At 37.9% G+C, this 15239-nt stretch overlaps 1 protein-coding gene across 2 annotated transcripts in view; it reads left to right on the forward strand.

Moving 5' to 3' along the window:
- The window catches only part of lrmda (leucine rich melanocyte differentiation associated), an 830431-nt gene that overhangs the window by 738918 nt on the left and 76274 nt on the right, over nucleotides 1-15239 (forward strand). For both annotated transcript variants that reach the window (XM_059640299.1, XM_059640300.1), the window contains one exon: nucleotides 14013-14100. In XM_059640299.1, coding sequence (XP_059496282.1) covers nucleotides 14013-14100 — 88 coding nt within the window. The remainder of the gene's footprint in view (nucleotides 1-14012; nucleotides 14101-15239) is intronic.

The raw sequence follows: 15239 nt of genomic DNA on the forward strand, positions 1-15239 counted from the left end.
TTGGGAAGGTTTGGAGAGATATGCGCCAGGAGCAGGGAGGTTTGACTAGTTTAGTTTGGGATTATGCTCAGCATGGACTAAAGGGTCTGTTTCCGTGCTGTATGACTCAGTGATTATATGTTTTGAAATGTCATTTTTAGACTGTGTCTGACTTTTGACCTCATTATAAAAGGTTACTGGCTTTATTCTTCAGTCTATGTTTGCCAGTAGTATCATGTTAGAATGTTGCTGCGAAGGAAATAATTCATGTCATTGCAGACAGCTCTCTGTTAATATCATCTCCTCCAAAGTCACAGTTCAACAACACAGCCCCTTCAAATGCTATGAAAGAGAAAGTTGTACCAGTGGGCCACATTATTGAAAACAGGAATGAGAATAGTAACCTTGACTGTGTCTTTTATTACTTGTGATTTATAAAGAAACTCTTTAAGATTTTGCAACTGATTAATTATTGTCACATACATCTTACACTGGCTTCTTTTTTCTGATGAATACAAATTTTGAAAAATGGCATTGAAACAATGTTTTCCCAAAGTCCTCTATTCTTTCTAGCTACTTGGCACTTGAATTCTTCACAATAAGTCTGATTACAAATGCAGTCATTCACCACATTATAATTATGGAGCTATGCTGAAAAGATCCTTGGAAATCGTGTGATCATGAAGGTTTACAGATATGGTAACCTATAAAATTCAGAAATTTAAACAGCCTGAGAGAAAGCTGATAGAGATCTCAGCCCTCAGGAAACTATAAACATGAAAACAACGTGCAGCCGAAAACAGCCCTGAGTAATGATCATTTCACAAAGCTGAATCTCCATCAAAACTGAGTAAGTTAAATTTCTTTTAGTTACATTTCTTTTGTGGAATTTTTTAAAATTAGTCTTTTTGCATCATATTTACGTTCAGTTTTCTTTTCTGCAACAATTGAATTCTAGTGGCTTCACATATATATATATATAATTGTCAACTCTCCATTTCTGGGTAAAACATCAGCTTTTTCATGTCCTATTCAGAGAATAGCCAGGACCATAAGAGTTTTTCAATAGCTAACAACACACCATTGTAGTTCGCTTTTTCTTTGTACCTGACTGTCCCCTTCCTTGTGTAACCATGCTGTGGTTTTAAGGGGTTATTTTGTCCTGGTTTCTTTTAACAGAGATAGGGGCTCAGTTGCTGAGCAGTCTATGAGAAGATAAACAATTTGTGAATCTTTGAGTTTTTCCTTAAAAGTTGGAACAATAGAAACAGCCTGAATGTATGTGATCGAGCTCCCATAGATCCCGGGATTTTAGGCTTAGTTTTCAGCAGTTGCTGTTGGGTTTGAAGAAGTGGAGTTTTTTTTTTGTCTTCCTGTTGGTTACAGCCATAAGCTGGGGATTCTCTGCATGCTACAGGAGTTGTATGTGAGACAATCTGTTTTCTGAATTTGCATTTCGCCAAGGTTATGTTTATGGGATGTTAGATATTGGAATAGTTATGAAATCTATTCTGCTAAGTTTTCCAAGAGAGTTAAGTTATTCCAATCCCTTGTTTCTTTTGTTGTAATTTAACTATAATGGATGAATAAAGTGCGTTTTGCTTTAAATTGGTAGTTCGACCAGTCGAATTGCATCTGGAATGCAACATCTTACATTTAGTCTTTCTAAAAAAAAATATTAGAATCTAGATCCATCTTCTGATTAGGTTAAGGGGTTTTGGTTGGTTCGTAACACTTAGTGCATATAAAAGCACAGACTATTGTCTTGGGATCAACTTTAGGTTGATTCACCTGGCCATTAAGTTGTGCTGAATTGAACTATAATTCATGCTTTGCAGGTAACCTACACAGAGTTTCAATGTGTTAGAAATTCATTAGAAAAAAAATCAAATGGAGTCAGTATAACTTCGTGTGGATAAATGGATTAGCATTCTTTGAGCAAATAACAAGAAGGATAGGGAAAGGGAAAGCAATAGATGTGATATATGGGGGTTCTAAGAGGCATTCATTAACAATAAGGTTACTTAATAAGATGTGGTGTGGGTAATATGTTAGAATGAACAGAGAGTTGGGATAAAGAGGGCATTTTCAGAATGCAAACCTGTAACAAGTGGATTGGCTCAGGGATCAGTGCTGAGGCCATAACTATTTACAAAATACATGATTGACTTGGAAAAGGAAAGTGAATGTACTATCGCCAAGTTTACAGATGATGCACAAATAGGTGGGAAGGCAAATGATGAAGAAGTCACAAAGAGTCTACAAAGGGATATAGACAGGTGAAGTGCATGGGGATAAAACTGGCAGTTGGAATATAATGTGGGAAAATGTGAGGATATGCACTTTGGCAGGAAGGATAGAGGAACTGAAGATTGTTTAAAAACAAGTCAGACCAGCCGAGATGATGCCACAGTGGTACAGAGACAGCAGCTTTGCAGTTCTCAATGTTGATTCTGGACCTCACTAAATCTCATGGCATTAGGCCAAATTTGAGCAAGGGCACCTAATTACCACAGATTGCACCCATCCTCAGTTGATGAATCAATGCTCCTTGAAGTTGAACATCACATGGAGGAAGCACTGAGAGTACAATGGGCGCAGAATGTCCTCTGAATGGTGGACTTGATGACCATCACCACGAAAGGCTCAGCAGGACTATTACTGACCAAACTGTTGAGTCCTACAGGACATAGCTGTGAGGCTGTGTTTGCAGCGGGTGGCCAAAAAGCCAACATGGGAGAAAAACATATTTGACCTCACCTCACCAGCAATAGCCTGCTCACTTATATCAATTTGGGTTTTGCCAGGACCACCCAGCTCCTGACATTGTTAAAGCCTTGTTTCAAATGCAGGAAAAAGAGCTGAAGCGAAAGTAACTGCTCTTATCATCAGAGCCACACTTGACCAAGTATGTCATCAAGGAAACCAAGCAAAACTGTAATCACTGGGAGTGAGGGGGAAGCTGTCTGCTGTTTGGAGCCATTCCTAACACAGGGTGGTGTCCTAAATTCAATAGTCTTCAGCTGCTTCATCAATGACCATCAATCTTCCTCATAGGATCAGAAGTGGGGATCTTCACTGATGACTGCACAATATGCAGCACCATCCTGGACTCCTCAGACACTGAAACAGCCTCTGTCCAACTGGAGCAAGACCTGGATAATATCAAAGTTTGGGCTGATGAGTGCAGCTTGGACAAAATCCTGGAACTCACCCTCGAAAAGCACTTTGGGTGGGCTACACCAAATGGACCCCAATGGTTCAGAAGGCAGCTTATCACCTTCTCAAGGGCAATTAGGGAAATGCTGGACCAACCAAGAAAGCTCATATCCCATGAAAAAAAAATCTGCTGATGAGAGGCCCAAATCCTCAGCGAATTATATCTCCATGCTGGATGAACAATACTGAGGAGCAGTCTTCAAGTTGCCGACACAGACCATTTGTGTAGATACCTGCCTTTATTTCCAAATCTGAAGAGCTCTGCAGAACTGCTCCACAATGTGGGATTAAAAGAAAATTTCAACCCAAAACAAAGATAACTTTTCAGACTCAAGTGAAGTGTGTACAAAATAGTTATCTATTTCAAAAGTTGGCAAGTCTAGGTTGTAGAAGTTTAATATCAACCTGGTCTTCAGCCCAGAACCAGCCCTGCTCAGCAATCAGAAGCCAAATGCTGACCCAAAATTAGTTATTGGGCCTTACCTCAATAAGGTTAGCAATGTGGCTATTTCAGAATATCAGGCTGTTTGCTTCACCAACCTGAAATGCAAGATTCCCTTTTTGATGGGGACAGCTTGTAGGCTGCACTAGTGCCTGGAAGATCTCAATGGAGCAAGCCAACTCCTTTCCTGCTTGCAATAACCCAATTTTCATGAGGGATTTTAAACCGAGATTTTGGCCCCAGCAGTCTTGTTATAGATGGCTGCGATAGATATTGAAGGATTTCACACATTTGGGACACTGAGATTGAAAATATTTGTTGTAATTTTCTGTTGACACACAACTAGTACCTCTGTGCTAATATAGCCCACAATCATTTTCACATAATAATTTGATGTGTCTGTTATCACTCATTTAATGTAAATATGGAAACATGTTTGTGAATTCGTAACTCATTTATAATGGCACAATATGGATCAACTGAAAATAAGTTTTGCGCATTAAATATTACACAGAAAACTTGAGCTTTTTTAAGTTTAGGGGACTTGATGACTGTCCTTTCAATCTGAACCTTTTTAAAAAATGTCATGACTGATGTTGGCATGCATCAATGTCTGAAAGATGACAGAAATAAAGGTGAGGTGGCTTAAATAGGTGAGGTGGCTTAAATAGGTGCATTTTTGCTGGTGGCTGTGAAGGCCAATCTCTGACACACAAGTTCTGTCACAAGTACTGCACACAAAGTTGCTAAGTGATATTGAGAATTATATTTGGTGTTGGCTGTGTTCTCCTCCTCTCCAGCCTTAGGAGGTGTTGTCATTCTCTCTTTCACTTCCAGCTGAGATGAGTATGTCCAGAACTTGCATGTCACACTTGCACGTACTATTGAAATGGAGCTTTGGGTACCCACTCGTTATCTAGTTACTTTACTATACAGAAGACCCTTGGGTACCCAACTATCTTCTATCCTGTGGATGTGCGTGATCCATTGAAGCTGCCTCGGTTTGATTAATGTCAGTATACATGGGGACTATGCCTTTGGGAGAAGAGTAGCAAAAAAAATCATGATTTTATCTTGTCACAGACATCAAAGGTGGTAATTACTGACCATAATTTCATGGTAGCTGTAAGTTACTGATGTTTCACAGCAATTAAGCTTGAATACAGGTGCCAGCAGCTTCAGGAACAGCTCCTTCCTAGCCATTATTAGGCTGATGAATGGACTGTCTAGCCTCAAATAATGCTGATCTTGCTAATGTTGATCTAGCCAAGTGCACGCCCTGTGCAATGTAGCCTGTATGCCTCTGCCTAAGTCATTCTTACAACCTTTAATCTGTGCATCCTTGTTTGCTATGATCTGCCTATACTGCTCATAAACAAAGCTTTTCACTGCACTCCGGTACACATGACAATCAATCAATGTGAGAAGGTACTGAGTACACATGGCTTATGCAGCATCATTTTGGTCATATGCTTGATATTCCATAAGTATTTTGAGAGTTGACCAAAGATAGTTATTGCTTTCCCTTTGAGTTCTGCATCAATGGACAGATTGTGTCCCAGCATGGATCTGAGGTACCAGAATTTACTAATCACTTCCAGCAGGTGTAATTTCAGAGATAGGGAAGTCCCTCCTCAAACCTTTGTTTATGTCATATATTGTCATGTCTCTACCTGCTTTTAAAAGCCAAGCACTTAGCCAATTCTTGAATTATGTTCTCTTAGATTTCAAGCATTTTATATCTGAAAACTACATAATTGCAAAAAGTTGTTGTCAAAACCTTGATTTTGTTGAATATACTGGCCTTTTAGGACAGTGAAGTGGAACAGAAGTATTATTTTTAGTGATGAAAAATATGCATGACTACCTTTCCAACATAGCACAGTTTTTTTTTAAAGAAGTATATATTTTTATTTTGTAGCAGTGATAATGGGATCTGCAGATGCTGGAGAATCCAAGATAACAAAGTGTGGAGGTGGATGAACACAGCAGGCCAAGCAGCATCTCAGGAGCTTGGCCTGCTGTGTTCATCCAGCTCCACACTTTGTTATCCTATATTTTTATTTTGTGCTTGGTTACATTATTTCTGTGGAATAATACTCTGTGATGTCTATTTTGACTGCTACTTCCTCCCCAAAATTTCTTTATTCAAAGAAAAGTACTTATAAAAATACCTTACATAAAGTGTGAAGTGCAATACAGATCAGTTTCTCTCAATACAGTACATGACATGCCTCGCTACACATGCCATGACAGTTTATACTTACAGAATGTGTTCATATTTCACGTCAAACATCCTCTGATGCATACAGAGTTTTGCATGGTTTCCAGTTTACTATGTAGGGGGGTCTTAGACTGCAACCTAGATCCCCTGAGCCTCTATAGCCACTGCCCCAAGTCTAAAAGTGTGTCCCACAGCAAATTTAAATTAATAAAATCTGATAATGTAAATTAATCTCACTTTTACTGTGTTGGAAATGCATTAATGCACTCATGTATTCATACCAATCAAAAAATATTTCAGAAAATAATTATGATCCCTAACTCTCATCCGCTCTCGGACGCTGAAGAGTGAATGCCTTATTCCTGATTTTTACATATCTCCCCACCTTTCCCAAAAATTGATGATTGATGCTCTAAGGAGCAAGTATTTGTGGGTTTGGAGTAATCTCATTCACAGGTATCTGTATATTTGCTATTAGTAATGGTGTTTAGTCATTTTAAAACTTCAGAGGTTTCAGCAAATATTGCACATGCCCAGTGTAGAAGATGATGTTGAACTTCATGAATCATTACAGTGTGCAGGGTGAAGCTGTTTCCACAATGCTGTTAAGGAGTTACAGCTTATGCTCTAGTGATGACACCGGAACAGTGATGTACTTGCAAAACAAGAACAGCAACGTGAATTTATATAGGACCTTTCACACAGTAGAATATTCTAAGGCAGTTCACTGAAGTTTTAGAAAGCAACAGTTGACACAGGACCACATGAAGATCTTAGGTCAGGCAACTAAAATCTGGGACAGAGAGGGAAGTTGTACTGTTTATCTTAAATTGGGAAATTGTTTAGGAATGATTCCAGAGCTTGTGGCCTTGGTAACTGAAGAAATAGGTGGGGGTGATGTTGTGATGCTAGAGATGGTTACAAAAATGGGGAGAGTTGTGCGGCAGGTAGGAATTTTGAAACCTGGAATCAGAATTTTAAAGAGTTGGTGGTACTTAACCCAGAATCTTGAAGGCCAGTGTGAACAGCGGTGGTGGGTAAACACACGAGACTCAAAATGACCTCAAGATTACAGGGAGGTTGAATGTGGGAGGCCCACTGGGACTGTGTTAGGATAGTTAAACCTATAGGTAACAAGTGAATAGATGACAGTATCAGTACTGGATGACCTGAGACTAGAGTAGATTCCATTGGGACATTGGTGAGGACTCTTATTGAATACTGTGTTCAATTCTGTTTACCCTGTTATAGAATGGATATTATTAAGTGAGTGAGGGTTCAGGACAGATGTACCAGGATGTTGCCAGGTATGGAACTTATGGATTATAAAGAAATGCTGGATAGGTTAGAATGCATTTTCACTGGACCATAGGAGGTTGAGAGGTGACCTTTCAGAGGTTTATAAAATCATGAAACATTTATATAGGGTTAATAGTAGGTGTCTTTTCCCTAGAATGGGGGATTTCAATACTATTTTTAAAGTGAAAGGCGAGAGATTTAAAAAAAGACATGAAAAGCAAATGTTTTACACAAAGGGTGGTTTGCTTGTGGATGAACTTCCTGAGGAAGTGGTGGATGTGGACACGGTTACAACATTTAGAAGATACTTGAATTAGTATGTGTATTAAGAAAGGTTTGAAGGAATATGGGGCAAGGGTAGGTGGGTAAGACTAATTTAGTTTGGGACTGGTTGAACTGAAGGGTCTATTTCCATGCGGTATGATTCTGACTTTATGATTCTACCACTCTTTGCTCATCTCAGTAATGTGGGATATGTACGTTGATTCCAGGCTATTTAACTAAGATAGGTAAATTCATTTCTGAGAGAAGACTGAGTGCAAATGGTAGTCAAAACTGAAACTGGAACACCATCTGCCAACTGTATACTTCAAACCTCAATTAAATAACTGCAAATCAAAATAGGGAATTGATGAAAACTTGAGCTAAACACATTGAATTATTACTTTAATCTGATGAACCATTGTTCCAGAAACTAATATTTCCTGAAATAAATAACTATTGTCAGGAAAGGCAGCTTTGACATATAACACAAAAGGAATAGGTTCAGCGATTTAGCTTATGTGGCACCTTACTTTGAACAAAAGAATTACAAGGTGCTTCATAAAATCTTCAATGCCAATTTAGAAACCTGGCAGAAACTAACTAACAGCTTCAAAAATCTGACACAGTCCCCAGAAAGCTGACAACTTGAGAATAACCTTTATTGTTAAGCTGTGGCCTGTGAAAACCTGTTACATAAGTTTTGTGACATAAGTTGTAGATACACCAATGAATATGACTAACCTTATGAGATGTGGTATTGGTATAATTTTGAAATGTGATCTGTATAGATTATGCAGTATATTACTCGCATTCAAGTTGACATATTTAGATTACTATTTATTAATTCAGATAAGGATATTATGTATATATTACCGCTCATAGTAACCCTAACCTCTGACCTGCTGTTGTAGCTACAGTATTTGAGAGGCTGGACGGCTCAGTTAACGGCCAATTGTATGGCAATGGGAAGGGATTCAGTAATGATAACACCATTAAATATCAAGGATGGATGGTTAGATTTATCTTCTTAGAGATGATAATTGTGTGGCAGTTGTGTGAATGCTACTTACCATAACAAGCCACAGCTGGACATTTTTGAGATCTTACGTATTTTGATGTGGACTGTTTAGTATCTGAAAGGTGACAAATGTTGCTGAACATTTTGCGATCTCCAGTGAATATCCCCATTTTCTAACCTTATAATGGAGGGAATGCCTTTGATGAAGCAGCTGAAGATGGTCGGGCCTAGGAAACTCCATGAGAAACACCTACAGAAACATCCTCAGACTGAGATGAATGACCACGAATAACCATCATTTATGCCAGTTGTACCCATTATGTTGCTAGATCTGTTTGAATTTGTCCCGTTTAGCACAGTATAATGCCACACAGCACAATCGGCAGACTTTGTTTTCACAAAGACTTCACAGTTGCCGCTCTGCACGTATTGTCATGGCTAAATGTGTCTGTGACAAGCCATTGGGGGAGGGTAAGGTCAAATAGGGTTTTTCCTCTTGGTTCCTTCACCAGTTATTAATTCCAGATTTTAATGAATTCGGATTTCCCCACCTGCCATTGTGAGGTTCGAACTCATGTTCCCCTGAACATTTGCCTGGTGTTCTGAATTAGTTTTCCTATGGTGACCATCATCTCCCTTTACTGAAAAGTCATTTTCTGAATGAGGTGGGTAAAAGGTTGGTTTCCTTTTGTAGGTAGAAACATAATAATTGAATTCCGTTTTTTCTCTCCCTGATTGTATTTATGCAGTGAAACTTCAGCTCATGAAACAATGTGCGTTAAAATTAAACTTTTTGATTTCTTGGAAATGTTGTGGTTACTTCCCATAGGGCAGGAAATTTGATTTTAATCCAGTTTAGTGCTGCTTTGTGCACTGTGTGTAAATCTCTTACAATTGCGGAGTGTGAGATTAATTTTCTTTTAAATTAATATTTGAACTGGAGATTAGTACCTTGCTGTATCAAGGTGGCATGTCACATGGATAGTGATTTGAAGTAAACAAACATTATAAACTTAGCTTTGTATTGGAAAGAAGGCGTAACAGGCTTAAGAGATTGTGAGCAGGAAATAGGAGATGTTAATGATTTCCATAGAGATTGAGACCTTAGAAAGATATTTAAAATCCCAGTGACCAACTTAAAGGAGCAAGAAGCTTTTAAATTACAGCATGTTTACCGTAATAAACAAACTAGAAGTGTTGTGCTCTAAATATAATCTTCAATTAGTTCTTTAAACTACAGAAATGATTAGCCTCATTTGTAACACAAGTGATAACTCCAACCACATATGTGTACATTCTAATATGCTGTGCAATTGAATTTTACTCAGTACTCACAAACTTGATTGAGATTTTTGAGGAAGTGAACGGGTGATTGATGAGGGCAGAGCAGTAGATGTTGTCTATCTTGACTTTAGTAAGGCCTTTGGCAAGCTAACAGAAAAAGCTGAAGTCATGTGGGAACTGCAGTGAACTAGTAAGATGGATACAGAACTGGCTTAGTCATAGAAGATACAGAGTAGTGGAGGCAGAGAGATCTATGAGCTGTGATGTTCCACAGGGGCTGGTGCTATGATCCCTGTTTTTAGTAATATATATATAAATGATTTGGAGGAGAATGTAGGTAGTCTGATGAGTACGTTGTGAATGACCCAAAGATTGGGGAAATTGTGGATAGTGAGGAGGATGGCCAAAGGATACTGCAGGATATCAATAAGCTGGAGACTTGGGCAAAGAAGTAACATTGGAATTTAATCCAGACAAATGTGAAGTGGTGCATTTTGGAAGGTCTAATTCAGAAGGTTTGTATACAGTAAATGGCAGAACCCTCAGAAGCAATAACATACAGAGGAATCTAGGTGTACCAGCACACAGTCCCTGAAAATGGCAATGCATATGGCAAGGTATAGAGCATGCTTTCCTTCATAGAGTACAAAAATTGAGTCTTGTTGGAGCTATATAGAACTTCAATGAGATCACATTTAGAATATTATGTACAGTCTTAGTTGCCACACTACCAGACGGATGTGGAGGCTTTGGAGAGGGTACAGAAATGCCAGGATGTTACTTGGTTTGGATGGTATTAGCTGTGAGTAAAGATTGGATAAACTTGGGTTGTTTTCACTTGGATGTTGGAGAATGAGAAACGACCTGATGGAAGTTTCCAAAATTATGCTAGGCATGAATATATTTTTCCCAGGGCACATAGGTTTGTGGTAAAAGGGGGAGAGTTTAAAGGAGATGTGAGAGGTATGTTTTTACACAGAAGATGGTAAATGCCTGGAATGCACACCCAGAGGAGGCGGTGAAGGCAGATACAACAGCAATGTTTAAGAGGCATCTTGACTAATGTATGAATTGGTAGGGAATAGAAGGATGCAGAACTTGTAGAGACAAAATTTTTTTGGTTTAGAAAGGCACTGTGAATTGGCGCAGTCATGGTGAGCTGAAAGGCCCATTCCTGTGTTATACTGTTTCTTGTATGGAATTACAGTCTTGATAGAATAATGGAGAGGAGAGGGGTGATATGGACAGCTCCCTTCTTTTCACACCACCACTGACCAAAATTTGCATGTTTTTAAAAAATATTTTAATTCCCAACTGCTGTAAGTGTAGGTCAATAATGACAAGCTTCTTGTAAGCTTTAATAGAAGGATGTGTTCGTTTGTCAGTACGCAAATACAGATCATGCACCAAGAAATGTGCACACTCAACAAAAGGTGGTGATTACAGAAGTTGTGTACATGTAGATATTAAGAGGTCAAATTCTTCATCACATTTGTTTTACCTCACATTGATTCTTGGAAATGATGCATGTCAGTTATCCATCTTTTAGTTTACTTGAGAAAAGAATCTTGAGGTTTTAGGACAATGGATTTGCTGTTGTTTACTGTTCACTGTAAGAGATTTCTATTGTTCCACTCTAGCCAAGGTGTAATATAGAATATTGTAGCGAACTCAGGTCGGGTTTCTCAGGAAACTTTCAAGGCCAACCCGAATCTCCATCTTGTGGTTTTTCTCAGGATAGGTTTTGTTCCTTTCCTGGTTGAGGTGCTTTTCTTCTTGTGCTCCAAAAGTGTTTCATTTTACATCTCATTTTCAGAAGCCTATTTTTCAGGCATGTGATCATAGCATCTCCTTTCCTTTGTTGTCTCAAATAACATCTGGTGGCTAAACCGGTGTCAAACAATATACATGCCGTTCTGATAAAATGGGAATTTTCACATCCATTCTCTGGATTTCAAATTTCGAGTCAAAGATTCTGCAAACAGTATTGTGAAATCAATTTAATCATTTGGAGAAATGTCATGATAAACCACAGGAAATGTTGTATATTTTAATAACTTCTTGAAGTTATGTCCACAAAAGGCATTTGCATTTTAACCATTTTGTCCGGATGCATCCAGTCATGGGGTTACTTTAGGGCATCTTCAAGTTACTTGTGTACTGGCAGGAAAGAAAAGGTCACCCATCCTGTTAATTTTATCTTGGTTTCAAGGAATGTGTGCATATGAAGTTTATACTTTCTAAATCTATAATATCAGAATGTGATCATAACAAAAAGGCCACAGCTTCTCCTAGCATGCAATGGATTATATGTTCCAATTTGCCAACTTATAATGTTGATTAAATGTCAAAAATACTCTTCTGTCCTTTTTCAGAGCATCTTAAAATCAGCTACCAGCAATAAGGCCTACTTTGGTGATTTGTTCCCCAAGCTTTTATCAGGGCAAATCTTCCAGAGTATTTTAGGTTATCACAGGATGCATCTCTGTAACCAGAAACCATCCCCAATTTTGCCTGGTAGCTTGATGATCACAGTAGCCTTCTCCGCTGGGTTGACCTCACTAGTTATAGCCTTTTGTCTTCATGAAACTTCTTTCTCTTCTTCCAAATGCATGTAGAACCTTGCATTTGTAACCGAGGCCAAGAACTGAAAGTACTGCTTTGTTGTAGCCTAAACTCAGCTTATAAACACAGTGGGATTTGGATCAAGAAATGATTTGACCTGAGATGAGAAAACACTTGGTTGGATTCCCAAGGACTTGTAACATTGGTCACGAAATGACCGGACCCAGGGTGAAGTTCCCTAGTAATTCACTTCCTCAGTTGGTTGCAACAAGGTTAATTAGAAAGGACACCTGCCATTGCGGAACCTTTTTCCCAGACCCAAATTTATGTATGTTTTGAAAGGAGCCTATTTAACTAAGCTTCCTTAAATTATCAGGAAAAAGAGTTCATTAATTCACACACATGAAGAAATGTTAATGTAACACAACAACAGACTGATTGATTAAAAATTAAAAAGTGAGTCCAGAAAGATGAAATTTGAGCAAAAAGATAAATGGATTAGCCTTTGAATAGTTCCCAAAGGGTGGATCATTGAACCTAGCGACTTCTTGAGTGTAGGTTCCCAGTAGCATTGACACAGATAATTGAACAAGTAGTTTCGGGATTCTTAGTTTTGCATTCTGACACTCTGTGGTTTGATTGAATATCCGCATTTAGATTGCAACGGAGTCCTTCTGTTCACCTGTTTACTTTTGTTTGCCTTGAAGTATTATAAATGAGAGAGGGTCTTCTATTACCTGTAACACAATGATAACTAAGAGATAGTCCTTTGACCTTCATCGCGTGCAAGTGATCGAACGCAGATTTTCCAACTGAGAACATTCAGTCTCACTCGGGTACACCACTGGCATTTCATCCCATGTCCTTGTGTTTTCAAAGGGAAAAAAAAATGTCTCTATGGTTTGGACATAATCCACGGAGGTAGCTTGCTGTTAGCCTGGAGTTCAATAGTCTCTCCTTATCCTTGTAGTCACGAGATCTCAGTCCAGTTTGTTTTGACTTGCATCTCCCCAGGAGAGATCATGTTATTTAACCTAAATCGTGCTTCTTTGGAAAAGCTGAATTTGGTACACTGCTCAGAATGACTTTCTGATCAGTGTTTAAAAATATTACAGATCAAAAAAACTAAAAGTCCTGTTTCTTTCATTTTTGATTATTGTTCTCAAACAATAATCTACTGCAAAAATACATTGCTTAATGCTGTTGAGCTGACACAGTGTGAAGAAGCTATGGATCCTACTTCACTTGTCTCTTAGTCATCTCAAAGTTTTTGCCCAGCAAAATAGCAGTGAACGTGTTAATTAGTTGTTTTGGAATAAACATTAAATACTGAAATGTGAACATTTCTTTAATCAGATATTAACAGTGAATACAGAAAATCATATGGCTTCCTATACTACTTTGTTGTTCAATGATACTTTGATTCTCCACACCAAGTTGATTCTCTTCCATGATAACCTGCCTGTCAAAATGTCTATATCTAAGATTTTTGTGACATACTTTTTCATAAAATGTTACGGAGAGTACAGAAGAAATCTCCATTGCTGAAACCTGTCCCTGCAATGTGTGTCTTTGAATGTGGTTATGATGTTGGAAGGTTCCGATTTGGAGGGACTTATTATGACAGAACCCTGCTTATTCTGTCGAAAGAAAGAAAGTGTTTTTGTTTTGCATTTTTGCTTTCAGGCTTTATATCGGTATTATTATTTTCCATGCAGACCTCCACTGATTTTGGCTCCAATTCATCAGGCTTTCAACAATATACCCCATTACCTCAAGGAAGTCGAGATGGCACTGATCACAAAGGTAAGAAAAGCTACAACAAAAATGAGGTAATCATTAAAGGCTTTTGAAAAATGAGATCTAAACAAACGCAGTTAACTTGATACAATAGATCACTATTTATTTTAAATAAAGACAAAATAGTTTTCTTTGCCTCCAAATTATAGGTAATTTTCTCAGTTATTGCCACTCTTTTCCAGCAATACATTTCTGGCATTGCTACATTTGTAGATATATTGCTATGTCTAGCTTGGAGTAATCTGTACATCAATTCTGTTATTAGTTTTAATTGGCAATGACCCTATATTGTCTATAGCTAATTTGTCATGATTAGTTTTCATGCATGCAGTTTCACTGTGAAGAGTATAATGTAGCCATTAACTCTGGAATACTTGACTAATAGTTATATTTTCTGTGCCTTAAAGATGTGTGACTACCTTTTAAATTGAAATTATTTATCAATTGTAATTGAGAATATATGGCATACTTTTCTCTACAATAGTTATGTGACTTATGGATGTCTCAGGATTTCTACAGTTCTGTTCATGCTGAAAAATATTACCAAGTACTGAGGTTGCTCAATGTTGTGTTAGCAATGCCCCAATTAAATGATCAAATCAAAGCAAAGTACTTCAGATGCTGGAAATTTGAAGTAAAAGCAAAATATTAGAAAAACTCAGCAGGTCTGGCAGCAACTGTGGAAGGAGAAAAACAGAGCGAACATGAACTTCTGAAGAAATCATATTGGACTTCTGTCTCCACAGATACTGCCCAGCTTACTTAGTTCCACCAGTGCTTTGTTCTGATTCCAACTAAGCAATATGTTCTCAGCTTTACAACCTCATTTTTAATAATGAACTTTATATTTAAGAATTGAAATTAAAACTGTTGCATTGTGTATTGTTGACTCATCAAACAAGAATTTCAAATATTGCCAGTGCACATCAAAGTCTCATCCTGGGTACATAGTAATAACTGGGGAAATTTTGAGTTCTAATAAATATATTGGCATTGTGGAAGTCATCTTAATTCAAATATTATTTTCTTTTGTTAGGTTTGATTTTATAAAGGCAAATTTCAAATAGCATGCGTCTAATTAAAAGCAAGGTCACTAAATGCCTTCCCATTAGTCTTTCAAACCTATTGACTTTCTGGAATTATGT

This window comes from Stegostoma tigrinum, chromosome 37, assembly GCF_030684315.1.
Source record: "Stegostoma tigrinum isolate sSteTig4 chromosome 37, sSteTig4.hap1, whole genome shotgun sequence".
Classification (NCBI taxonomy): domain Eukaryota; kingdom Metazoa; phylum Chordata; class Chondrichthyes; order Orectolobiformes; family Stegostomatidae; genus Stegostoma; species Stegostoma tigrinum.